Source organism: Morchella importuna (assembly GCF_003444635.1).
Source record: "Morchella importuna strain M04M26 chromosome Unknown Morimp01GS036, whole genome shotgun sequence".
Lineage (NCBI taxonomy): Eukaryota > Fungi > Ascomycota > Pezizomycetes > Pezizales > Morchellaceae > Morchella > Morchella importuna.
In genome coordinates, this window is record NW_025763433.1 from 337994 (window position 1) to 363518 (window position 25525).

Here is a 25525-nt window from a genome sequence, read left to right on the forward strand (position 1 = left end):
CGCACGTTTTGGTCTAGCCGGGAACTTGAGAATTATGTTGTTCAAAAAGTCTGCTGTATGGCTTAATAGAGTGCGAAGTTGGTATTATACAAAGCTGGCGTATTCTTTAAAGCTGGTGGACCTACTTGCTGGTAGGAGTGTTTGCTTTATTAAGCGTCGTGCGCAGAGGTGATACGAGTTGAGAACACATTTAAATTGCAAGGCTTTATATCGATTAGATTAGTCTTCTATAAAAGTAAAGAATGAAAGCAGATGTTCGACTTGAATTGAATGAAGGAGGTGAAATTCAGCGAACAAGAGAAGTCTGCGCATCGTCAAATGCCAAGTAACTTTGGCGAATCAAAGTCTCCATTCAGTACATGGAATAGCTAGCTGACGATAAATAGCGTTCACTCCTTGACATAACACAAGTAGTGAGTGTTTAAGATAAACAGGTGCTGTCTGAGCTGTTATAACGGCCCTTTAAGCATACGCGCAGCATACATTTTGCGAATAAAGGAATTGCAGTTATAATCTGAGACTGAATAGCTGGACGGCTAACCTTACAATGGCCTGTAATAAGCAAGCGTTATCACACGAAAGCGCCGTAGAAAATCTAGGACTGGATTGATTTCAATGGAGTTAAGTTGTTTATAACGTGGTGATAATTGAACCCCTAGGGCTAATCAAGGAGTAGAGAACATTAAGCTCCTTGAAGTCTATAGCTAAAGGCAATGTCCAATCGTTATCCATGAAGACCTTCTCATTTAAAATCACCATTTTGTTATGTTGAGAATGGGACTTAACTCGCGTTCTTTCTTGAAAGTCCTATCATATCATAAGCTATCATAGAAATTCAAGGCGGCCACAAGAACCCATGCTTATTTTACAAGGCCTCAAAGCCGTAGTAAGTCCCATACCCGAAGAGGTACAATAGTATCTCATGACTGATGACGGTCAATTGTAAACTTCGATAAAAGTCGCCCGTCCAACTTCAAACTGCTAGATGCTGTTGCTTAAGCTTGCTCATCCAATCCTAGAAGGCAAACATTTGTTCTGGGTGTGGGGTTTTGTTTCCCATTTACTATTGGATTGTTTGTTAATTAGACATTGAACAAATATGAGTTGGGGAAGTGTTGGGTTGGTTGGTTGAGCTTATATAGAGAGGTCTAAGGGTTATGTACGTCACGGATACGTGTCTAGTAAGAACATTACGTCATGTGCGTTATGTCGAACCTACTAACAACGTGTTCTAGTCGATAGAGGAAATTTGGAATAACCAGCGATCGATGCACCCAGTCGTAACTCTGTCTCGTAACAGAGAAAATATAGGGGTATTTCCCATCAGACGGTCCTTTGGAAAAACGCGTTTGGGTAGCCATGATCATCATTCCCGTATCGGCCAAACCCGATTATTTCTACCTCTTGTACTTTGAGGTAGTTTAAGCCATCATGACCTTACGTATATGTCGCGCTTTAAACATCCATTTCGTAGATATGAATTATGCAGACGTTGCATACATAAGGTACATGTATGTATGACGATGAAAAGCAAATGCCAAATTCACCCGAAGATGCAGAATTTGTACACGTGCTAGAAATATCTGTCACCGTCGCTGATTTTCATTTATCACTTGCGTGACAGATCCACAGATCCACACACTATCACTCGGAGAGTAAGTGATCGCCGCCAAGGATTTTTACTTCCGCCGTTGAGCCGATGCAAACGCAACGTTTATGGTAGTCCAACTCATCGGATTTCTAATCATATTGGGTTAGGAATATTTTATAATATATCTAGCTTTCAGTACAGCCACGTGCCCCGAGTTAGTATTTTCTTCGTTCTACGATAAAAGGTTTGTCTCTGACATGGCTATGCTATAGGATGTTAAGTCAGGTTTGCACGCCTAAGATTAAAAGTGAAGCGGAAACGCAAAGCATATACAGACGCTACGTGATCTAATCCTCTTTAGGGCCCGATTTTTGGGGTTCGGTCCACGGATTGAGCCCAATCCATGGAGTAGGTATTTGAAGTGTTTGGCAACAGTAGCTGTACTTACCGTCTGAAACCACGCGAAACCACAGAAAAGGCCATAATCTGAACTTCACCTCCAAAGGTAAAGTTGAGATGGTTTCGCATGAGTTAAGAAATGCCGCACTCGAAGCCACCAACGCGGCAGTTTTTGAAATCTCAGTTTTTGCATAGCCATGATATTTCTTATCGCAAGATGTCATGTCTCATGAAAAATAAAAATTGGACTGATATTGAAAGAGTTAAAAAGTGGATCATAATGAGGAATAATGCAGAGAAAATGTGCCCAACCAAACACCACCAGTTTTGCTCGCAATCCGTGGAATGGTAATGTTTAATATATACAGTATTTTTTTTTTCGCGATCCATAGATTGACTCGTTGCAACCAAACGGGCCCTTATAGGAAACCCGAGATCTGCGGTAGCGGTACGTAGCATTTCTATAATCAGATCAGACTGGCGTTGAGTTCAGAAGTCTATTCGCAGAACAAGAGTCCTTTTAATAGATAAAGAGAGGTCTGGTAAGACTTTCTACCAGAGAAAGGTTTTCTGTAAACCTTCTTGTCAACGGGAGCCTCTCGCCGCAGGAACTGGGCAGGATTTCCAACGGTACAAACCGGTTCAAAATGAAGACGAAACCGCACCAACTGCTAAATTTCTACTGTCAAACCTGAACCAACTGTTTATGTTGACAGTTTAAACCGGTTTAACCGATAAACCGTGGTTCTATGTCTTGGTAGGTAGCCATGCGTATGATGGGTGTTCGAGATCGGGAATCGGGTGTTCAAGCTCAGGAACTGGGTCTTCCAGCTGACTAAGTGCGGTGTTCGAGGTCAGGAACAGAGTTCGTACAAAGTGTTTAAACCTTCAGTTTAATCGGTTTTGAAGATTTATGAACCGTTTAACCTTTTATTTAAGGGGGTAAGAACTCTACTAAACGGGGTTAAACCAGATAACCGGTAACCACCGGAAACCCTGGAACTGGGTGGTTCACCATTTGAAACTCTAAGTACAAGTTAGATTTAAATTTTATAGTGCATCGAATGACTAGAAATTTGCACAGTATGATATCCCTTGAGTTGGTGAGACAAGTAGGTCCAGAACTTTCTAGTTATCTTGATAGTGCTTTCCAATGGCGAAATAACTAGGCCTGAAGGTCAACCACTAGCCGCGCTGGATTATTTTAAGAAATATGGCTTGGCATTCCCTGGACCGGAGGTCTGCAATATGCAACACTCACCAACCCAGAGGATACCTCTATGGTAATGTCCTGGATGAACTGAGTGAACCAGGGAACTCCGGTGTAATACCAATTTTTGAAATAACAATCTATCGACAAGACCTGTTGGAAGGAAAGACATCCCATAGGCCACAACGGATCTTGGAAAGTATGGGGTGGTCTTGTTATATTTTCCGGAAGTAAAGAACCCCCGAACTAGTGCTACAGCCAGAGCTAAAGTGGCCTGGAGCCACTGCTGTTATCTGCGGTTTGACTAATTGTTAGATCCTAGCTAGTGCCGGGGTTTTTTGGTACTCCTTATAAGGAGGGTGAAGTGGATGAATGAATTAAACAACAACAAAAAAAAGAGGTGAACTGGATACTTTGATTATATTTAGCTATTGGTGGTTGGCCTGCGTGAAGGAGGTTCAGTTTGATCTGCACCGTATACCGGGATACTGCCCAAGCAGTATAACCCAGTCTGCTAGACTAAGAAGAGCCGAATTCAAAGTGCTCTCGAGCTAGCTAGGGTTTTCTAGGTGGGGCCAAGGACTGTCGTACTCGCACGCATACATGCGCAGTTTCGACAGCGGAGAAAGGTAGTTGCCCAACTTTAAACCACAGGTTTATCTGTGACGGGGGTTTACTGGGAGAACCATTCTGAACGGGCTATTTGAAGCATGTGAGGGTAGCTAATTGTGTCGTTAAACTTCCCCTTTATGTGACGCGCCGCCACAAGGCTCAAGCGACATGGGTACCCGCACCAAGCCCTATCGCGACACTAGCCACACCCACACTCGGTGTGTCCTTTGTCAAGGAACAGTAATACAGTATGTATTGAATCCGCAAGTTTAAACCAGTTGATATAAAATATCTAAATATCAGTACAGGTGAGTACTAAATATGTAATGCACGCATACTGAACACATGTGGTCCGGCGCCCAATCGGGAATGCTCCATGGAGTACTTGCCACATGCACGCCAGTAAAGGGGTTATGTTTACTGGGTGCCTGATTTATCGACATGATATCAAGGCTGGTCTGTCGAACCCAATTCTCTGCGGCATCTGATGATAAGAATAGCATGACTCATGAAGTTGGTGACCACGCGGATTCATGCAGATGCTATCAACGGAGCTCAGCCAAGTGGAGAATGGTAATACCTTAATTTGAGTGTGAATCCGTTGATTTAGACGAGGAAAAAAGTTGCTGACAGGCTCCAGAAGCCTCAACATGATACAGGGCCAACCCCTCGAAATGCCCGAGACTGGGTAGGCCGGGGGGTTTGAGCATCCGAGTGTCCTCATATACCATACGAACAGGAATTGAGCTGAGAATATTGACCGCAAGAATAGAAGAAAAGCTAGTAATCCTATGATAATATATTTTCTACCTTTCCTTCTCTCCTTTTTTCTTTTTTGGAAGCGTCATGGCTACCCGCTTCTCGGTATACTGGACTTACCAATCACCTCACTATCACAAGCGAAAATAGGGCCCACCTACTAAAAAACGATCCGGTAGATGGCACAGTGCTCCTCATTTCTGTTATAGAATCCTCACATAGGTATTAGGACGCGATCTAAAAAATTTAATTGTTGTCCGATACAAGAGTTGGTTTAAATAACGATATGTGGACCTAATGTTCCTGTGTAAGGTAGAAATGCCGGTATGATCGCCGTAGTATACTATCTGACTCATGAAAGTTCGTGAACTCGCGACGAAGGTAATTCATGCCCGGGAAAGAGAGATCGCGGTAATTAGAGAACTCCCCAAGGTGGGTGATGTATAAGCGATGGGTGCTTGAAAATTATATAGGTGCCATATATATCTCAATAGCTCCAATATAGTCAGATGACAGAGGAGCCGCTTTCTTCCAGCGAGCATTTCAGGTAGAATACATTTCTGTCTGCCTCATCCAGTCCGTTGGAATTTCGGGTCTCATTGAATTGGGAACAAGACAGTTCATAGCCTGATGTATATCGGCCCCGTGAGACCTTCTACTTGTCCTTCTTTGGGAAGAAATCCGAAAAGGTAAAGAATACAAGTCCTCTCCCTGTGAGCCGGTATACCCTATGCTGATGCTATGTTCTGGCTCAAAGGGGTCCGATATATCAATATCTGGTTGGAGTCCTACCTCTGTATTTCGGGAATGCCAAACTAAAGATAAATTTGCTAGGTCAGAAGTAAAATCCGTCACACCTATCAAAAAGGTGATGACAATCATTACGAGTCCTCAATCTACTTTGGAGGTTAGCGACGCTTAGTTCGGAAAACCCCACCTTTCAATTCAAGAACTAATATTGATAGGCTGACGTGAAGGTGAGTGAAATTTCAGTTTCCCAAAGTTGTAATTCGACGAAGAGTAACGATGACATGCCAGTCGTCCATCACCTATATTTTAGTAAGCAGCAGTAATCACTGGATATGTGTTATGCCGTCGTAGGCATCACACTGCAGTGAGTCTTGCTGTTTACTAGAAGCCTTTGTTATGATGGGTCTCTTTTAACCAAAGTCAGTTTCCTTCCTGAGCGTCACAAAAGAAAGAGGCGAGGTTTATCATACTAGGTCACTTGTGGTTTATATGAGGCGCAAGCGGATGCTGGGATGGAAATGCGAGGTAGTATTAAACTTTTTCTAGTTCGTTATACCTCATGATCAAGATAGCCGTGTAGTTCTAGATGCCGAGGACGAGTTCTGTGTCGATGTGATTTGTCACGTTAGCAAAAATGAACACCCTACAAGTAAGTGGTGTGTACTAGGTTCAGGAGAACACATATTTGGAGCTCAAGGGATCTATGGAGCCCCAAAACCCCCAGTGCAAACGTCCCATTTGGAGCTCGAGCCTAGAAGATACCTGATATTCAAATAAAGTTCCACCTTTATTATGGTTAATTCAACTAGTGAGTCTATCGAAGATAATCTACTCACCCCCACTAACTCTGGGCCTGGACAAGTTGCTAGAATTAAACTTCGTGGATGAGCATAGCATCAACAGTGGACGGGAGCTCGGTTCAGTCAGCGGCCGAGTCACCTCTTGGGCGTCTCGAGGAGGACTGAGACCTGAACTAGAGATCGAGAAATTTCAAGATCCAGCGTCAACAGGGTGTGAGATGAAAGACATGACGATAATTAGGCCGAGAACACCCGGAAACAGGGTAACTTGAAAGGTGACCGCTCAGCTGGGGATCAATAGATCACAAAAGCGCATTCTCTACTCATAAACGAGATATAGATCATGCGGGCCGTCGATTTTGCCGTGCGGATATGCCCGTGCCGACATAATTGTAATCGGTTATGTATTTCTTCGTTGTAATTAGACCTGTTCCACTGTGTAAAAGAGGGGCGCATGCAGGTGACTGCGACAACAAGACACAGGGTTAGGTAAGTTAAACCACTGAAACATTCTGGAGTGTCTACACGCAGAATATTACATATAATAATTATGTAATAATATGATAATGCCAACCGAACTAACAAAAGCTCAGTTCTAGAGTGTATAAAGAAGGATATAAACCTACTCATCAGTTGTCTCTACATTTAAAATCGCCGTGGATATGGCTACAATGATTTTGGATAACTGGTCTACCGAGAATTGAACGACACAAATCGTTAGCACTTTTCCGTAAGAAACTGCTTTAACGTCAACAAATCATCAAAAAAAGGTCTTGAGGTGTCCCAACCTTACCGGGAGAGCAGACCGACGATCGCACTTGGGATGTGTCTTATTGAAGTAGAGTCACTTACATGTGCTTACTTGGATTACCCCGCATGTAAGTAATATATGATTCCTACGCGCATAATGTCGATATGTCTGAAAGACATGTTTACGGGGTATATTCGATCACGACGTCTTGTGATAGGATAATTATACAGATTCTTTCGCTATACCAAATCTACAGTTCTATCTTCCTTCCAAATCCATAGTCGATGGGACCGAGTAATTAATCGCAACATCCTGACATGACAGCCACGATCGTTATCCAACATCTAGCGCCATGAAAGATGACAAAGCAACAAGCCCATACCCCTATCTTGGACCGCCATTTGCAACAGTAGGGTTTGTGAACAAAAAAGACCTTTTAAACTACTAGAGGTAATGATTACATGCTTCGGCATCACGCAAGATAACAAAACCCAGGCTACTTTCATTAATATATGGACATTGCAGACATTAATTAAAGAAAAGTCGAAGGTACGGCACTAGTGACGGTGAGTTACTGTGCTAAATACTGCAATTTTAGAAAGGGTAGTTCGCTTCCAGGTTACGTAGAAGCTCTTTACGAATAACTTCGCCTTCAGGCGGTTCCTTACACAATTAGGATCAAAACAATATAGAGACTTCTAATCACGTTCGACACGAATCACTGCTTAAGATGTTTAAGTAAATAAAATAGCCTAGTTCGACTACCTAATCCACTTGCTAGTTGGGATAAAATGCCCATGACCAAGGTACGCGCTTGACATACAAGTCTTCTAGCCATGAAGTTATCACAAAGGGCACATGACGTCGCTGGCAATCTCTTCGACAATGTCATAGACTTGCTCAAGGCTTTCCACGAAATAACCCGACCTTCCCTTTTCCCAATCGTTGGCAACGGCGCGCTCCATTACTCTCTCATGGACCAAGATAGCATTCCAGAGTGCGTTCTGAGCACCCCAGAAATCCTTACGATAATCATCACCAACGTGCACTGGCACCAGCACGCCGCGATCTTCAGAGTGCAAGTCCTGCCAGATTCTTCGCGCAGCGTCAAATATTTTACGATGAGGCTTCTCACAGCCAATATCGTATGAAAAGGCCACGAAATCAATTAGCGCGCTGTCGCCCACACCTTGCTCGGGATGCGGTTGGCCTGGAACAGTAGGTCTGTACTCGCGTACTCCTACTCCTAGATCGTTCAGGATTGATGTTACGCGGTGGTCGGAATTGGTGATGACGCCCAGCGTGACCGTGTCGTACAGCGTGTCTTGCTTGAGGCGATTCAAAAGCGGGAGGACATCTGGAAAGAGTCTATAGGCTTCTTTGCTGGCAAAGCGATGGAGAAGTGCGTGCGCTAAGGAAGGAAGGGGAGGTGATTTAGTTAAAGGGGTGAATGTATTGGTAATTACCTGCGTTAGAGATTAGGCGCATTGTTAGTCTTTGGCACAAAAAGGTTGCGCGTAGGGAGACACACGCCGGTCCACCATTGCTCAGGTGTCATTCCAGACTTCTTTCCGTAGTTAGGATTCTCTGAGGCCTGTTGCTTGAAGGCTAGGTTCCGTTAGCAGGTGGAAAACCAAACGGAACACGTGGTTAGCAGCAATAGGAGCCCGCGGTGGTTAAAAAGCACTTGATAGGAATGCAGTCGGTCCTCAACATATCTATATCTGGCACTGGTTTCATCGCTTCAAGTCACATTAGATGGGTCCGATACCCGCATCCGGTGTTGCTCAATATGAAGATAGAGACATTAATGCTATACATTGACTCCTATTTCTTAGAAGTGTATTGATATTTATGATCTTTTGATTTATCAAGTCATGATTGACCATTCAAAGGTTCAACGGGAAAAAAGCCAGGACAGTTGTTTATGAACCGGGTAAGTCATAGCCGGGCATTTGACGTAATGACATATATGCATCACAACGTATGGAAAAGTGGGTAACAAGAATTATGTTCCCAAAAGAAGAAATTCTCAAGTGGAGGGAGTTTTATTACCTTTCTTGAATGTCACTCGAATGTCAGATTCTTCCACACCCTCTATGCCGTGTTCCTGTGCCACATGAGCATACTGGGCGGCGATCGAATCCCTCGGCTCAAAGAGTGTCCCAAAAGCATCGAAGGTTAGTAATAGGTTGAATTTAGGGCGAGGAGACTGCTGGAGGCCATAGAAGTTTCTTTGACTAATATGTCTGCTCCGACTGATCGGTTGAAATGCCCTCATGATTTGAGAATTTAGCGGCGGGGTAGAGAGGCTGATCAGAGTCTTCCCCGGAGGATGGCCAATCAGTCCCAGTAGAAATGCAATCGATGTGCTTCCAAGTCTTGGATCTTCCAACGATATGAGTTCTCTGGAGTGTCTTCCAACCGTTTTGATATATGAGATCGCACAGCTCCAAGTGTGTGGGCCGAAGGAGTCCACACATTTAAAGAGGAGGTGCAGAGATCGACTTTTTCAACGTGTTGTTGCTATATGTCTTGGCCGACAAAGTAATGCTCCGCACGCTAACCACTTTTGTCAAAAGATTGGGCGTTTCTAGAATTCTGTTTCTACTGAGCAGAAGTGTCACTCGAAGTAGACCCGAAATATCTCAGTATCCTGTGATCATATCGCAGAGGTATGAAGGAGTGTGAACTTTGGCTGTTGAGTGTTGTGCTCCTACTACTCTTAGAGGTGATCTATGGAAATGGATACATGTAGTTGAGTAATTACTTATGTGATCCAGACTTATTAATTTTCACTGACACACTTCCGTCTAGGTAAGTTGTTCTAGGGCTAAAACCGAGGGCATTTTCCTCTTCGGGAGTGCTAAAACTGAGGGGTAAAATCCCAGAGATTTGCTATTTACCACCTCAGTCCTGCCCATCCTATCCTTCTTGCCACCACTCCCTTTCTTCATCATAACGATCGAGTGCTCTAGCACCCTTCGTTTTCAAGTTGACTTTTCAAAATCCCAGAGGCTCAAGTTTGCTACCTGCAAGAGCGAGGAGTGTCCCCTGGCGCATCCACAGACGGGATGACTTAGTGAAGTTCACTTTTTAACCTAGTCATAGCCGAGAGTGTTGTGAATTGTCTATCAATATTTATATATAAAGTTCGTCATTGAGCAACGCTCACTATACACACGCGCCCATAATGTCTTCATCGCATTTTTTTCCGCAGGCAGTACAAGCCGCGGGTGTTCCCAGGATCCCACCGATGAACGACAAGAATATTTCGCCAACGAACGGGTTCCAGCCCGCGGTCCTCACGAGCGATGCTCGAGTGCCACCTGGTCACTTTGAAAGGGTAGCGTCGGCACGTGCTAACGGCAAAATACCAATTAATTCGCTTCTTACCAGTCCTCAATCGCTTCTGGCACATCTACCCAAAACCAATGCCCAAGCAAGGACGGCAAGAAAGTCAGCGTTTCATGTGAGTCCTTCGTCCCGAGGAGACGGTGGGTATAGCACATCACCTACTAGCAGCAGCGGTCGGAAGTGTATTTCTGGTTCGGGTTCTGAGGGGGACAAGAAAGAAAGCAACTCTTTGTCGACGAGTGAAGTATCCAGTGGTTCGCCGATTCGAATCCAAGGAAAGAATTCACTCGAAAATCATAAGGTAATTGCATGTTGGTAAAGTTTGTCTTGGTTGAATCCATCCCGCTAACCACACCCTGCAGCACACTCCAAAAAAATTCCCTCTGCCCCCTAAACCACAACAAATCCAGCAAACACCACAAGCACCCACCAACAACGAAGATAGTGGCTCCACGATGCCTGCGGCAGCCTCATCTGCTGTACCTGCCTCCGAGGCGGCAGCAGCACCATCGGCGGCAGCAGAACCCCCCAAATCGAGTAAGATGAAAAGGCTACAACTCGCACTATCCGAAACAATTTCTTCAACGAAACCGAAGCGGCAAAAGGTCGCAACTGCAAAGGCTGCTGCTCTTGCGAAAGAGCCCTTTATGAATGCGGATGGCACTGCGGTAAAGAAGAGAAGACCTCCAGGAGTTATGTCTGAGAAAGAAAAGGCAAGAGAGCGTAGGAGAGCTAAAGCTATCAAGGGCTCTGGGAAGTTTAGCCTGAGGGATACAATTGAGCCCATCACAGGCACGACAATAAACGTTGCCGCCAAGCCTCAACCCATCGCGCACCTCCCTCGCTCCAAGCCTCGAGGTCCCGTCGTTCCCACCTTGCCGCCTCGTTATGAGGTCCCTAGGGGCCGCTATCTGCAAAGGCAACCGGTCTCTAACGTACAGCAGGAAACAGCTAACACCTCAATCCCTTCTTCAAACGCCCATGAACACATGATCTTTGAGTTTAATGCCAACCCTCAAGCTGCCATACCGCGCGCTCCGCCTAAAACCAACTCAAAAACACCAAACCGCTCGTCTTCCTCTCGCGCTCCTTATAAAGCGCAAGGGAATAGTGTAACCGAGGCTATCTTGATAGACTCTTCTCCATCCTCTGTGGAGAAAAACAAGGATAACCGATTTAATCTACAAAATGAGAAACGAAGAGGGATAGAAAAGGCCCCCGTTTACAATATTCCCTCAGATAGCGATGATATTACAATAAACTTAACCTCCCCACAACCTGGAGAGGATACGCGACGCACGCAGAAAAAACAATCGTCGAATACCCCAAGTCATGCTGGTGGGTGCTTTCAGCTTTCTTTTGTCCTTCCTCATTTTTGGTAATGAAGTGAGCCCTTTCTGTTACGCCTTTAATAATGTTCGCTACCCATTGATTGATGGGAATAATGTAACCTACGAAGTATCCTTGTAGAGCAGTAAGAAGCGTAACTCCTGTTGGGTAAAGGGTATCGAGGCGCAGAAATCTTTACCGAGCGCAGTTCGCAGCAATAGACGTTTCTGATAAATCCGGCTAACCAAACTCATTTAGGATTAACAGGCGCATTGAGTGTGACGGATGTTTTATTTACGAAGTGTGTTTCGTCTCTTACGCCTCCAGGTACGAACACCTTGGAAAATTAAGCTAGCAAACCTTCGTAAACTGACCATGATCAAAATCTCTTTAGACGAGCGCAAGCGCCTATGTATAGGTATTGAAGACATCATCCAAAGGTTAGAGATTCAAAAAGACCAGAGCAAATTTTTACGACATCCCATTACATGGTCCGAAAATCGAGCGCACCCTACATTAGAGAACCTTGCGGTACTTTTAAGACGTCTATGCGTAGTAACAGATGAAGGCTTAATTGTTACCTTCGAATGCTGGAAGGAGGATAAACCGAAGTTTAAAGGTCAATTCATACTACCTGAAGATGCAGAACATACACAGAGGTCTTATCCACGGAGATCTGAAGATGTACCACCTGAAATCATCGAACCTTCGGCAGTGAGAGAAGAAGCACCGGGTAAGGCGTTGGCTACTGAGATACCCAAATCTCATATTCCAGAAATCATCTCAGCCTCAGAAACATCGTCAACCTCAAGATCGCCTGGGATTTCTAGGAGAACCTCGATTACTTCGGATAGCTGTGGCAGCCATTATTATGTTCCTAATGTCCCAGAAACGGGAAATGCACTTGAACAATTGGTAGGCCGAAAACAACGGGGAACCGAGGGCTCCATCGCCAGTGATGTTGTACAGCTAGTTGGGTCTCTCAGCTCACCTCTGAATTTACAGGAATCAGTACTATCTGAGGGGCCTACAGAGGCCATATTTTCAACTGAGTACATCGTTGAACAGTCTCTAGTAACTAGTGATCATCCGCGAGAGGAGGAAGGGTTACCAGGTCCAATCGCAGAGACTTCAGAGGTGGTTGCAGAACAGGAGGAGGAGGGGTTACCAAATCAAAACGCGGAGAATCCGATGGTTGCAGAACAAGAGCAGGAGGAGTTAGCAAGTCCAACCGTGGAGAATCCAGAGGTGATTGCAGAACAGGAGGAAGAAGAATTGACAAACCAAATCACGGATGATCCAGTAGTCGCAGAACAAGACGAAGAGGGGTTAGGAATTCCAACTGTGGAGAATCCAGAGGCGGTTGTAGAACTTGAGGAAAGAGGTTCGCTAAGTCTAGTCGTGGAGACTCCAGAGGTGGTCACAGAGCCCTCAAGTCCGAGTAATCAGATTCAAGAAGAGAATGCTGCTTCGGCCACTACCTTGCAGGGTTCCGCCACAACTGTGACCAAGCCTTTCGTCTCACACAAGCGTAAAAGGAAGATATTCCAACCTTTCACCGTTGAGGACCTTTTAAGTGAATCAAGATCTGATAAAGAACTACAGTCACACCAGGCATCTCTCCTCCTCAGGAAACGTCAAGAAAAAGACGATGAATATTTTCCCAGGATCCTCCGTCTCAACAAAGCGGAAAGTGATGTCAAAGCTGAACTTGATACTCTCAACGCATCGGCTAAATCTGAAGAGCTCTGCTGCCAGCGCAGAATTGATGCCTTATTCAAAGTCATACATAGTGGAGGCCAAGCCAATTGGGAAGAATATCGCGAGCTCATAAGGAAGAGAGATAGCCTTCGGGAAGACTATACACGCCAAACTGTGCGTCTTGTAGATAAAGCCTCGAAGATTGCCAATGAGAAGGCCTGGTGTCTCTCTCAAAAGAACAAAGCTGTGGAAGAGCTTGACAATGCCACCCAGGATAAGGGGCAGAACGGCGAGAGTGTCACACCGACAGTTACAACATCCTCTTCATCTGTCTCCGATACAATGGATGCGGGCTCGGGTCCAGTTCCTTTCTCTACAATTGATCATTTCCCCACGATGGATTCTATGCTCGCAGAGACGCGGGTCGAAGGCTATAGCATGGCTCGAGAGTTTTTGAAACGCTTGATTCCCTGGGCCAAAATGGAACCAGAGCCAGTCTCGGACCCTTCCCCTGCCGAGCTTGAAGCCGCCGCCGCTATTGCCGCTGCCGACGCGAAGAAGAAGATGCGGAGGAAGAAGAGGTTGAGATGGTGAATGACCGCAATAATGGTAGGTTGACTGCTGAGAGAGCATAGTGATATCATTTTGGCATCGTAAATCTTAATTATTAGGCAAACTCCGTCAGGAACCGTCAAATAAATGCTGTTTTCATTTGTATGTTTTTTTTGTTGCTATACCTCTGCATGACTTGCTTTTTCTAATGAGTAAAATGAAGATCGAAGCTTAAGGGCATGATCGAAGTTATTGATATAGTTGGTTCTGTTCATGCAATTCGCTTTTTCCCTTCTTTCTTTCTTAAAGCGTTAGATTCCTCTCATATCTTCTGTTTTCTTGCTCTTCTGCAGTTTTTTCCCTTCCACCGGGGCGTCTATTATGTTCCAGGTTATTCTTGACCGCTACGGTTATTTTTTTTGTTCGTGAACACGGCTATTTGATCTCCAATTGATCCTCCTATTTGTAATTATCCCCGAGTAAGAGTAGTCCGTAGATCAGCTAGAGCCTAGGTATTCGTATTAACGAGTCCGCCATATCCGCAACTTTGCTGGAAAATATACTTAGATTAATTACGGAGGTTAACAACAGATATTTCCTTGAGTTCATAAACTGTAAGCCCTTCCGGTCTGTTAATTAGGATCTCGCAGTTACCCAGACCTTATATCAGGTGAGGGCACGCCCAAAGCCCCAAGCCCTAACGGCGGCCGGCAAAAAGTACACTCGAGGATTACCACCGCAAACTGTCGTTCCCGAGGCTATCCTTCATGAGAGGTATAAAGACACATCCAGCGCGTCTACTGCTAAAATCTAGAGTCCTGACCTCCAATGTGGAGTGCGGAACCGTGGGGTTGCGTCTTTGTTGGTAGTCAAGGAGGTTGGGCTGCGCACCGCATGAGTGCGCACATGTGGCGTTCAGCAGCTGGTGACTTCGGAAGAATTTACAACAAGGTGTAGGTTAAGGGGAAGAGACGTTAAGACATAGGTATTTATTCCAATGATGTCTTTAGACAGCAGAGATATGCAAAAGAGGTGAAATTCTACAGTGCGGGCGGCAGTTTGGCGGCGGGTGGCTCGGGCGGGGCGCAGTGGGCAAACGAGACGTTCCTGAATTTTTAGAAGAAACTCAACAGAACAAGTGGACTTATTGGCGAGGTGTGAATGGGGAATTGGGACTGTGGAGAAGAGAAATATTACTTCATACAAGAGCAGGGGATGTTTTTGGGCTGCGCGTGATATCTTGCGGGTACGTTTTTCGACATTTATCATAAACAATCTTCAATAATTGATCTAGACCCGCATAATAAGCAGTATCGATTCTACTACATACTAATATTGAGGTTAATTCTTAGTTAGTATCTATCTCGTTAACTCCCAGGCTCTCTATAGATCTGTCTCCGAGCCTTATTGAAGTATCAATTGCTGGCAATTATCAGTGAGTTTAATACTTCAGCACTATCACATGATGTGATGAGCTACTAGCTATCAAAAGCACTCGGGAGAGTAATTCTCATTCTTTCTCAGTTGGGCGTACTAAATCTATTTGTAATCATCCTGATTGGCCAGATGCAAGCGTACTACGGAGAGACTAGGTATTGGTCAGGGGCTGACACCAGCAGAGTGCAAAGAGTAAATATAACTCTCTCCCTATTTAACTTTCTTTCAAAATCCGCGGGAGTATTCATCGATTCTAACGGATAATAAAACAATTATAGAACCTAGCTATGGCATGTTCGAAGAGTTGAGCGATGGTAGGTTCAAAAGCGGATCTGAACAAACACTGAACCCCCCCATGGGAAGGCAGCAGCTTTCCAGCTCGTTAAGCTTATCTACCGTGGGAGCCCGGGATTGAGTGGCCCATTTAATCTCCTTAGTCCTTAAAAAGCTTCACGTGATGATACCAAGTTAATTCGGGGACACTTCAAGAGTTTGATATAAAGACGAATTGTGCTGTTTCTAGAAAGAAAACGCTGTCTTTCGCACTAAAATAGCGGTTACAGGAAAATAGGCTCTGTATCCGCCAGGAGGCCCGAATTTGAGCTAAACAAACTATCACAGAAGCCCCCCCACATTCTATTACCAGTGCGCCAAAGTAGTGCCATAACCCCACCGTCATCCCATCCCCTTCCCTCACAAATAGCTTATCCACTTCAACCCTCTCCAAATTATCCGTCACAATTACCTCTATCTTCGAAACCTGGGGACATATTATTAAAATGTTCCGAAACTCCACCGATTATGGCTCGCCCACCACCTCCCCCTTCCGCGAGAACACCGGCCACAATGTAACTCCACCGGCCAATTACCCCGTCCACAAGTATCCAAAGTACTCCACCTACAGGGCTTGTCCGCCCCGTTTCGCGTACAGCCATATGTTCCGCGGCTGCAACAGGCTCATTGACTTTCGACTTCCGGCCGTGGTGCGAAACCCACCCATGCCCCGCTACTGGCGCCGCGGCCATGTCCCAACGGTCCATACAGCAACCTGGGATCCGCGCATGCGGTTAACTGCATATGAAATGCTGCTAAGGTGGATCCGCACGAGACCGATCGACCAGGAGAAGGGGATTCTTCATTGGCTGTGGGAGGCAAAGAAGGACGGCGTTGAGCCGGGAATCGTCGAGTTTGATTGGGTTACAAATGCTAGCTCCGGCCCGAATTGGGGAGAGCTTAAACAGTGGCTGGTGGAACAGATTGCGGTGGAGAAGGAGCATGTTAAGATGCAGGATTTTGTGTTCGACGAGAACTCGAGCCTGGGGGAGTCGTCGGACGGATCGCAATGCTCTTCGATGGAGGGTGTTGTCATAGATAAAGAGGTGAATCCAATTTTGACGGATCAAATCAACGATGTTAATGAGCTTGACGAGCTTGACTGGAAAGAGTTTTCTGTTTACACACAGAAAAGGACGGGTGTTGGATGTGATCTTGAATTGAAGGCACGTCTCGATCGAGTAGCTCAGTGCAACTTTTCTGATGATGGGAGTGAATCTGATCAGAGCGAATCTGATGATGATTCTACCGATCAAAGATTTCCAAGTGAGTGAGGCAGCCCTGGTAGTAAGGCAAGGCACTAATTTGCGGGATGAAGGAAAGTATAAAATTTTCTATAGGGCGGCTTTGATCAGGTAGAATCCGGCAGTAGTGTTCATATCTTGGGATAGAGAGTATATACCTACTTTGAGAGTATAAATGAATCCGCATTATTAAACAAAACATATTTGTTTCTTCGATAGGTATTGAGCATCTTGAGATACTCAGGCTTCAGAGGCCAATTAGCTAACTTGTACGTAGGGTATTAATAATTATCAGGGTTTGATGGAGGGTTTGCTCTGTAAGGTCACTCAATATGGATATAGGCCGCTGTATTGACTTGTCTCTGTTGGGGACATGGTTTATCTTGTCTACCAGGTACAGAAGATACATACCTTGCGGATCGGAGGAATTCAAGGCATGTAATAATAATAGAATATCGGATATTTGTTAGGTGTTGCTCGCTCGTCCTAGGAATTATGAATCTATCGAAAACTGCATCCAAGAAATACAAAACGGTCTATCCTTCATTGAATGCAGATGAGCCCAGATAGTTGTGAGCAGATCACCCCCGAATCAATCGTGTACCCTAGGAGGAGAGCCATCTAAATTTGGGTTGCTCAAGCGTCTATTCCTCGAACATTCAATATTGACTGTAGAATATCCTGACGCCGTCCATACTGGAAACATGCGAAATATGAGGTGATAAGAACACTAAAGTAAGGTCAGATGCCTCGGTGTTAAAAACGAATCGCGCGCACGTGAATAAACATACGCGATAGATCTGTCCTTATGATATCGGTTTTTAGGGCAATGGTGGCAACATGGGGGATTTCATGTCTACCTGACGTAGACTAACACACACACACGCCGAACGAGACATGTTTCAACAGTTTCTTCTTCACGTATCACTCCCGGTTAACTTCTTAAGGGGAATGGTAAATATCAACGAAAGAATATCTACGCCTGGTTCTATCTTCGCATACAACTCGCATCGCTAAGTACAAACCCTCTTGTCCTGAATTGACTGCATTCCCGAACGGATTAAAGATCTCTGATTTTAAAGTCATAAAGAACTATCAAGGACACGTTATAACGTGACCGCTACGTAGCAAGCGGGCGATATCTTAGTATGTCTTATCTAGTATTTTCTCCCTTGCTAGCTCTCATCTCTCCAATTGATGATGGTTGTATGTTACATTTACTAATTGAAAGCTTTTTTGTCCTACCTCTGAATCCTAGGCACTTTACGCCCAATCTCAAAAACACCAAGAACGCGAAGCCCTCTATATCTTTCCAACCACATCAGATTGAAAATGTCCGTAAAGACAAAGGCTGGGTGTCATAATGAAGAAGATTTTGGCTTTACCGGACCAAATATCTATTGTGGTGGTGCAGTTGAAGGTGTCTTGGCGCCCTTGCCACGACAACCTAGCGTTAAGATTGGACCAGACAGTGATATCATGCGCACCTGTCACACACCGGCGACTAGACTGGCTGCTGTTTAACCCATATCTTTAACATTTACCTGGGTCTTTACCTATAGAGTAGATACTTCAGGTCTATGCAAGGGCGGATCAATAATCATATCGCGGAAACGGACACCAAACATGCGCAGTTCCTTATCAAAAACCCCTGTTCGTTTATTCCCTCTTTAGTAGATTTCGTAATCAACTCCTGCTGATTCGACAATAGTTTCGTGTAACCCTGTCTGCCTCCCGTTAGCTGTCAACAAGCCTAGCTACCAATAACCACAGCACAGCCTTATCAGACTCCTCGTCCACAACAGTCTCCAGAATGTCTAGCTCCACCGCAGCACCCCGTATTCTCATCATTGGCGCAGGTTCTCGAGGTTCCGCATACGCATGGGCAATCAAAATAGGTACTCCCGGCACCATAGTCGGTGTCGCCGAGCCTGCGGAATTCAAGCGGGACTTGTTCGTGTCGAAACACGCTCTTGACGTTAGTGCGGGGTTGGTGTTCGAAGACTGGAAACAGATGATCGCAACAGAGGAGGCTAGAGAAAAGTTGAAGAGGGAAGTGGATGGGATTTGCGTTTGCACACTTGACGACACTCATTGTGAAGTGAGTATTTATGTTGACTAGCTTCCGGGTCTGGTCTGGACACGAGAGTATACCCTCGCGTTGTGTCACTAAACATTCCAAAGATCGTACTAGCTCTTCGTCCTCTCAACATTCACATTCTTTGCGAGAAGCCACTCAGCACAACTCTGGATTCCTGCGTGCAGATGTGTAGAGCTCTCAACTCAAAAGAGCACAACCCCATCATATTTGCAATCGGACATGTCTTACGATACTCCCCCCACAACATGCTCCTCCGCAAGCTCCTTTGCGACGACAAAGTGATTGGTGATATCGTCAATATAAACCACACCGAACCTGTCGGGTGGTGGCATTTTTCACATAGCTACGTCCGGTAATTAACCACCCTGACCTCCATTTCTGCGCATGCAAGCACCTGACACGTACAGCGGCAACTGGCGCAAAACTTCGACGTCCGCTCCCTCGCTCCTGACGAAATGTTGCCATGACATAGACCTCCTCTTATGGCTTCTTTGTTCGCCGTCTACCGATACTCGTCCACACCTTCCAAGCTCTATATCATCCTCTGGCTCACTGGTACACTTCAAACCAAGCCAGAAGCCCGCCACAGCCGGTGCTGCAACCAACTGTTACTCATGCCCCGCAGCCGACACTGACTGCATCTTTTCGGCAAAGAAGATCTACGACGAACTTAACCTTGCACAGGGCAACAAAGGCTGGCCAGTTAAGATCGTAGTCCCAGAGATCGAAGAAGCACCATCAATCGCAGATGCACAGAGGATGCTCAAAATAGCGCTGGAGGCGGACTATATCACCGATAAAGAGCAGGACGATAAAAGCTACTACGGGAGGTGCGTGTATGAGGCAGGTAACGACGTCGTGGACAACCAGGTTGTCACCATGACCTGGGACGACGATGGACCAGCGGGCCGAGGCGCAAAGACAGCTACATTGACCATGATAGCATTTTCGAAGCGCATCTGTGAGAGGTTTACGAGAGTATACGGTACTTTGGGTGAGGTGGAGGCGGACAGTAATACTATCATAGTCCACGACTTCAAAACAGGACAGAGTAAGACCTATAGACCGTGGGTAGATATGGTTAGTGGACATGGCGGTGGAGATGGCGGGCTGGTGGGTGCCTTTGTGCGTGCGATTGTAAAGGTTGGTGACGGGTGGACAGTGGAGGAGGTGCAGAACAAGGTTGTAGGTGTGACGGTTGATGATGTGCTCAGGAGCCATGCTGCGGTGTTTGCTGCGGAGGAGGCTCGGCTCGGGAGGAAGGTTGTGGACTGGGATGAATGGTGGAACAGGGAGGTGGGACAGGCGGCGGAATAGACTTTTGCGAGGTAGGGAATAACAGTACGAAGCCCATGATGCTTTGGTAAGAATTATGTATCGCAGTTTTTCTTTCTTTCTTTTCTTTTTTCCTTATGTTTTATCGATTTTGATAACAGTGGAAAGCGAGCATATTATTCGATAAATGAGTGATTACTCATGACTGAGTATTGTCGCTACGTATGTCTTGGCACTTTAGATCTGCAAGACCTGATATGAAACTCTGCTGAAAAGTACCCATGTTTCATTCCAGTGACATCTGTTTGTCTAGGTTCTGGGGCTGGCTGGGAGGTTCCCAACGAGACTTTGAAACTAACTTGGGGCCTCAAAAAACGGTGGTGAAAAAGTGTCGTATTTTCTTCCTCCTTGTTTCATCTTGTCTTGCTCGAGGTTTCGGTGCCTGTGTTCGATAGGCTTTCTGTTACGTCCATCAAGATACTTGCCTGAGTGTTAGCAATACGCGTAGCGACTGAATCTGCCTAAATTCGAAGCCCCAGAGTGAGCCATTTCCGCGCGGTTGCTCAGAGATACATGTAGGCCGACAAAAGAAAAAAAAAATGCTACCATAGATAATAATTTTATTTTTGTTTTCTCTCCGGTATCACCCGTATTCACATGAACATTTCGAACCGAGTGATAATCCATGCACCTATCTATCTTGCACGACCACTTTTTTTTTTACAGAAGGTCGTTACCATCTAGAAGTCCGTTAATTCCCGAGATAGTAACAGGCGCTTAGCCTCTCTTGCTTTGAAAATGACAGCGGTGTCTGCTTAATTACAGGACAGGTACGGAGAAAGTCGAGTGATATTCTGTGATGGCATCATCCTCCCGTATTATATATTCTAGTACCTTAGACATCTGAATATCCAGCGCTCCCGATTTCTTATTTCCCCGGATAAAATGGGCTCATAATGAACTTGTATAACGCTCACAGGGCCTAGAGTGTTGTGGTCATGCGCGCGAATTGGTCTATTATATTAGAGGTATATTAGATTTAGGATGAAGTGAGGGAGGGTTCAGATGTAGAGTAACGTTAATCCCGATCAACGAATATCACTCACAGTCTTCATTTATCACGTCGAATACCCTTTATATATTTCTAAGGATGGATACCGCACTAGTAAGGAATCGGAGAACTGAAATTTCTTCCGCGTTTAGGAATCAGTCCTAGCAGTAAGTTCAATTGAAATATATACTCATCATTACATCATAATGGTTTCTTTAGGCCTTAAGCTTAAGTTGGTTAGAGTTACAGATATTGGTACGGTTCCCCTTGAAGGAGTTCTCACACGGAATTTGGAATTGTGATGGAGCGGATTTGAGCGGCGTGTGCGACTGTGCGGATATATGAGATAGAATGACGACAATGGCAAGCAGATATGTTTATATCCAAGCAAAATCCTAATAAAGAGTGTAGTTCTATAACCACTCTCTCCCGGCTTCTTTGATAATTATGGTACAAACTAGAGAGATATTTCCGTTTCCCGAATCTTATATACGTATATACCCAAGCGCTGAAAAGGTCCGGTAATATACAACTTATCGTATCCTCCGCTCATCCTATTATCCATATCACTCCAAACTATCCCCATGAGCCTTCTAAAACTACCCTCTTATCAAGAATTAAACACCGGCATGAACTACACCGGGAACTCAGTACTGTTTTTCAGACCAAAATACGTTTTTTCATTCTCTCCATCTCTCGTCCGGATTGTTATTCTCCCGAAGTTTTAATTCTTCGCATCACAAGATGTCTAGAGATATATTGATATTGTACTGTGGTGTGACCTTGTGCCATATTCTCAGCGGGGGTGCGGGCGCCAAGACGTGAGGTAGTACTAGTTAGTTAATTATGATTGGTCATGTGTCCCGCCCTCGAGACCGGCGGAGAAGTGTTCTTTTATTGCCCGCGCTTCTTCAGAGAACGGTGCAAATTTTTATTGATCACAGGTCTCGGACTAAACTCTGTGGTTGGTTATGTTTCCGTATGAATATAGATACCTATCTTACTGTAACTTTGGCATGTCAATAGCGTAGTAAGGTACATAATTCAGCAAATAAGAGATCGCGAGGTGTTCCGGATGTTACCGAACCGCAACGGCGGGTACTTTGATTGGGTGGGGCTCTCATTTTTCCTGTCCTCCACGACTAGAAGTGCAGAAAGTTCAGACGGAATCCAAGAGCTGAAATTTAAAGTGTTTTTAAAATGGACTGCTATTGCATCCACTTTTTTTGCACGGCATGCATTCCAACAGCAACAAGGTCAAGAAAGATTAGGTACCTGAGTTGTACCTGCCTCCACGTCTGTCACCAGTACTAATGGGACGGCGCTATTCTCCCGTCGTGTGCTGTTTCCTATCAGTGCCAAAGAATGCCAAAATACCACATGAAGATTTTCTGTCTTCTGACTGCCTCGCCAGGTTCAATTAACCCCTCTTCATATTTGGAGGTGTTGTACTTTAAAGTCACAGGGGTAGACATCAACAGTTGTCACCTGTGCCTGGGTTATTCCATGGCGCAACTCAGGGACCATTCCCCGCAAAGGGCAAGGAGCATCCCCATAATATCCGCATTGGTCTATCCAGCCTGAGATCTACAAGCCACGCGGGATGAGATGTCAACATTCCTTGCCTCAGCAGCTTCATTCCCACATCATCATCGCGAACACACGACCGAACTCTCATTGATTCAGAGAAAGTTTAGATATATAAGACCAAAGCCGAATCGCCCATCATGTTGTTCTCAGCAGCAGCCCAAGTCTTCCTCGACCAGACGGATATCAGAGCAACGGCTATGAAGTTCCTCAAAGCTCTCCCGTTCCTCTCAAGTCTCTTTATGCTACCGGCAGTGTCACCAGCAGAGTATGTCTTCACCTCTTTCACAGAGACGAGTGAGCGCGACATGTACATCTGGGGCTCCTCCAATGCAACCTCATGGGACCTCATCAAAGGCCCTGCTTATGTTCGTCTACCCCTTGCTCCATCCCGTAGTATTTCTTTTTTCTCGGGACTAACAGCCTCTAGACTCCCGCAACAGGACTCCTGCGAGACCCTAGTATAATGCTCAAAGACGGCACGTACTATGTTGCGCACACTACTGGCTGGACAGGTAGGACCTTTGCCCTCATCACCTCCACCGACCTCTTGTCATGGACTCCCTTCGCTACCATCGAGATCACCAACACCACAATTCAACGCACATGGGCGCCCGAGATCTGGAAGGATCCAAAGACGAAGAAGGTGCATATAATTGTCTCGCTGGGGACTAATAATCCGGATTTCACGACGAATCTGTACACGGCGACCAACGATGCACTGACGGAGTGGGAGGGCCCTGTGGTGATGGAGGGTATCCCGAGTAATTATATCGACACAGTGTTGGTGTACAAAGACGGCGTGTACCATGCATTCACGAAGGGGGTGCCGAATACAGAGCATGCGGTGGCGGATAACGTCGAGGGGCCTTATACACTTGTGCAGACTGGTATGTACCTTCCACCCACATGTTCCGAATTGACGTTGGTGCTGATAAGAGTGGTATTGTAGGTGACTTTGCTGGATGGGGAGAGATGGAAGGACCTACGGTTGTGAGGTTGGCAGATGGACGGTATCGGATATTTGGAGACAGGTACAAGGAGTCGAGGTATATCTATAGCGACAGTTGGGACCTGTACGAGTGGACAGCACCACAGGATGTCCCACAGTTATCTGGAGTAGTGAGACACGGGACTGTAATCAGGGTAGATAGTGAGGAGTATGATGACGACGAGTCATGACGACAAAAAGTTTTCTTATAGTTGTAGATATGTCATAATACATATTGTATTGAATAAATGATTAGTTGTATTTTCACCCTGCCCACCAATTGCCAAAGTGATTAGATGACATTATAACGTTGAAGAGATGGTTAGGAGAAAATTCATCATACGAATATTAGTAAGCTACCATTTCATCTACTAAGATTGAAAACAGAGGTAACCCTCTATTCAGATTTTGGGTCACGCCAGGTTGAGATTGGGCAGGCCCACATCCGTATTTGGCCATAATGATATAGTGTTGAGAATAACCGGATCATGGTACATGAGGCCATCATCATCAGTCTCTTCTTCTCTAGCATGTATAAAAGGGAGAGGTTATGAAAGGTTTGGAGATACCTTTGCAACACGGACTCTCCAGAACATCGTGTTTATCCCTACATGTATGTAACATAACGGTGTGGGTCCATTTAGCTCGTTGGTGATGAAATGATCATTTTTCTAAAAAAGAAAAAGAAAAAGAGAAAAGAAACGAAAAAAAGCAAGAAAGAAAGAGGAATAAGCTCGGAGGTTGCCTGTACAGCTGTGAATTTCGAGCCTCACAACACAGGCCATATCGGGGGAGAGATAAGAAGATACACGAGGAGAGTCGAACTTTACCAAAAGTGGCTGATAACGACGTTGTACTGGCAATATGTATGATCTGGATTAGGCTCCAACCCTGCTTCCATCTGGATTACCGGAGATTCATAGAGACCGATATAGATCGCAAAGACACGTCTCTTGTGAGACACACGGCAATATGCGGTGGGGTTACCACATCACAAGGCTACTCTACCCAGCGTTGGTAACGACCGGGGTCCTAACGATTTATCTTGGGTAGGGTCATTACGATTTTGATGGGAAACCGCCTCGCAAGTACTACATGTAGTGGCGACATACTGCTGGTGTATGTACGTCGCCGCACTTCTTCGCAAAAATAGCTTTAGTGGCCTTCAGTACTGGAGCCAGCGATAGATTATACTCTAGAGTAAATTTTAGGCCGATGTAATTCGGGAAGGGAAGGAAGCGGAAATCACACTCTGCCTCTAGGATCGATGTCTTGGCGGCCGAGTGATCGCTCTTGATTAAAATTCTTTTTTTGATCACTAGACTTCACTACTCGAAAAGGATTATGGGCAAGCGCGTATCTCGCTTTCGAAATTTCTCTTAAACCTTTATGAGCACTGGGATGCGTGTGTGAGAAAATACAGAAAGTGCTTTGGCTAGGAATATCCAGGTTTGATGTGCTATTGTACACGGTATGGTAGGGTGTATGCGGTGACCGAGAGGCCAATCAGGAGCTGGAGGCTCTACAAGCTACATAGTAGTGGAACACTGCTTCCAACGGTGCGAGTGCCACTGTGCGAGAATGAATCTACTATTCATCAAAAAATGATCAATACGGTACCCGCGTATGGCCAGGACATGGTTCTTCACTACATCTCGGTATATAATAAAGGAAACCCTAAGATTTCCACTCGAA

General features: G+C 45.3%; 5 protein-coding genes across 5 annotated transcripts; 4 read left to right on the top strand and 1 right to left on the bottom strand.

The window, feature by feature from the left end:
* Positions 1 to 7717: 7717 nt before the first annotated feature.
* On the bottom strand, positions 7718 to 9153 carry LAJ45_09472 (uncharacterized protein; the record flags this gene model as incomplete). The annotated part of the gene is made up of 3 exons (XM_046119015.1): positions 7718 to 8338; positions 8404 to 8480; positions 8928 to 9153. The coding sequence occupies 3 exons, from the start codon at positions 9151 to 9153 to the stop codon at positions 7718 to 7720; spliced, it is 924 nt and encodes a 307-aa protein (XP_045967830.1).
* Positions 9154 to 10186: 1033 nt separating this feature from the next.
* Positions 10187 to 13853, top strand: LAJ45_09473 (uncharacterized protein; the record flags this gene model as incomplete). The annotated part of the gene is made up of 6 exons (XM_046119016.1): positions 10187 to 10218; positions 10272 to 10530; positions 10592 to 11567; positions 11826 to 11885; positions 11953 to 12473; positions 12564 to 13853. 6 exons carry the CDS (start codon positions 10187 to 10189, stop codon positions 13851 to 13853), a joined length of 3138 nt encoding a protein of 1045 aa, XP_045967831.1.
* Positions 13854 to 16027: 2174 nt separating this feature from the next.
* On the top strand, positions 16028 to 16855 carry LAJ45_09474 (uncharacterized protein; the record flags this gene model as incomplete). The annotated part of the gene is made up of 1 exon (XM_046119017.1): positions 16028 to 16855. The coding sequence occupies one exon, from the start codon at positions 16028 to 16030 to the stop codon at positions 16853 to 16855; it is 828 nt and encodes a 275-aa protein (XP_045967832.1).
* A 1550-nt stretch (positions 16856 to 18405) lies between these two features.
* On the top strand, positions 18406 to 20243 carry LAJ45_09475 (uncharacterized protein; the record flags this gene model as incomplete). Its single annotated transcript, XM_046119018.1, has 5 exons — positions 18406 to 18478; positions 18537 to 18542; positions 18604 to 18926; positions 19010 to 19278; positions 19334 to 20243. The coding sequence occupies 5 exons, from the start codon at positions 18406 to 18408 to the stop codon at positions 20241 to 20243; spliced, it is 1581 nt and encodes a 526-aa protein (XP_045967833.1).
* A 2736-nt stretch (positions 20244 to 22979) lies between these two features.
* On the top strand, positions 22980 to 24021 carry LAJ45_09476 (uncharacterized protein; the record flags this gene model as incomplete). Its single annotated transcript, XM_046119019.1, has 3 exons — positions 22980 to 23207; positions 23270 to 23729; positions 23792 to 24021. 3 exons carry the CDS (start codon positions 22980 to 22982, stop codon positions 24019 to 24021), a joined length of 918 nt encoding a protein of 305 aa, XP_045967834.1.
* Between the last annotated feature and the right edge of the window lie 1504 nt (positions 24022 to 25525).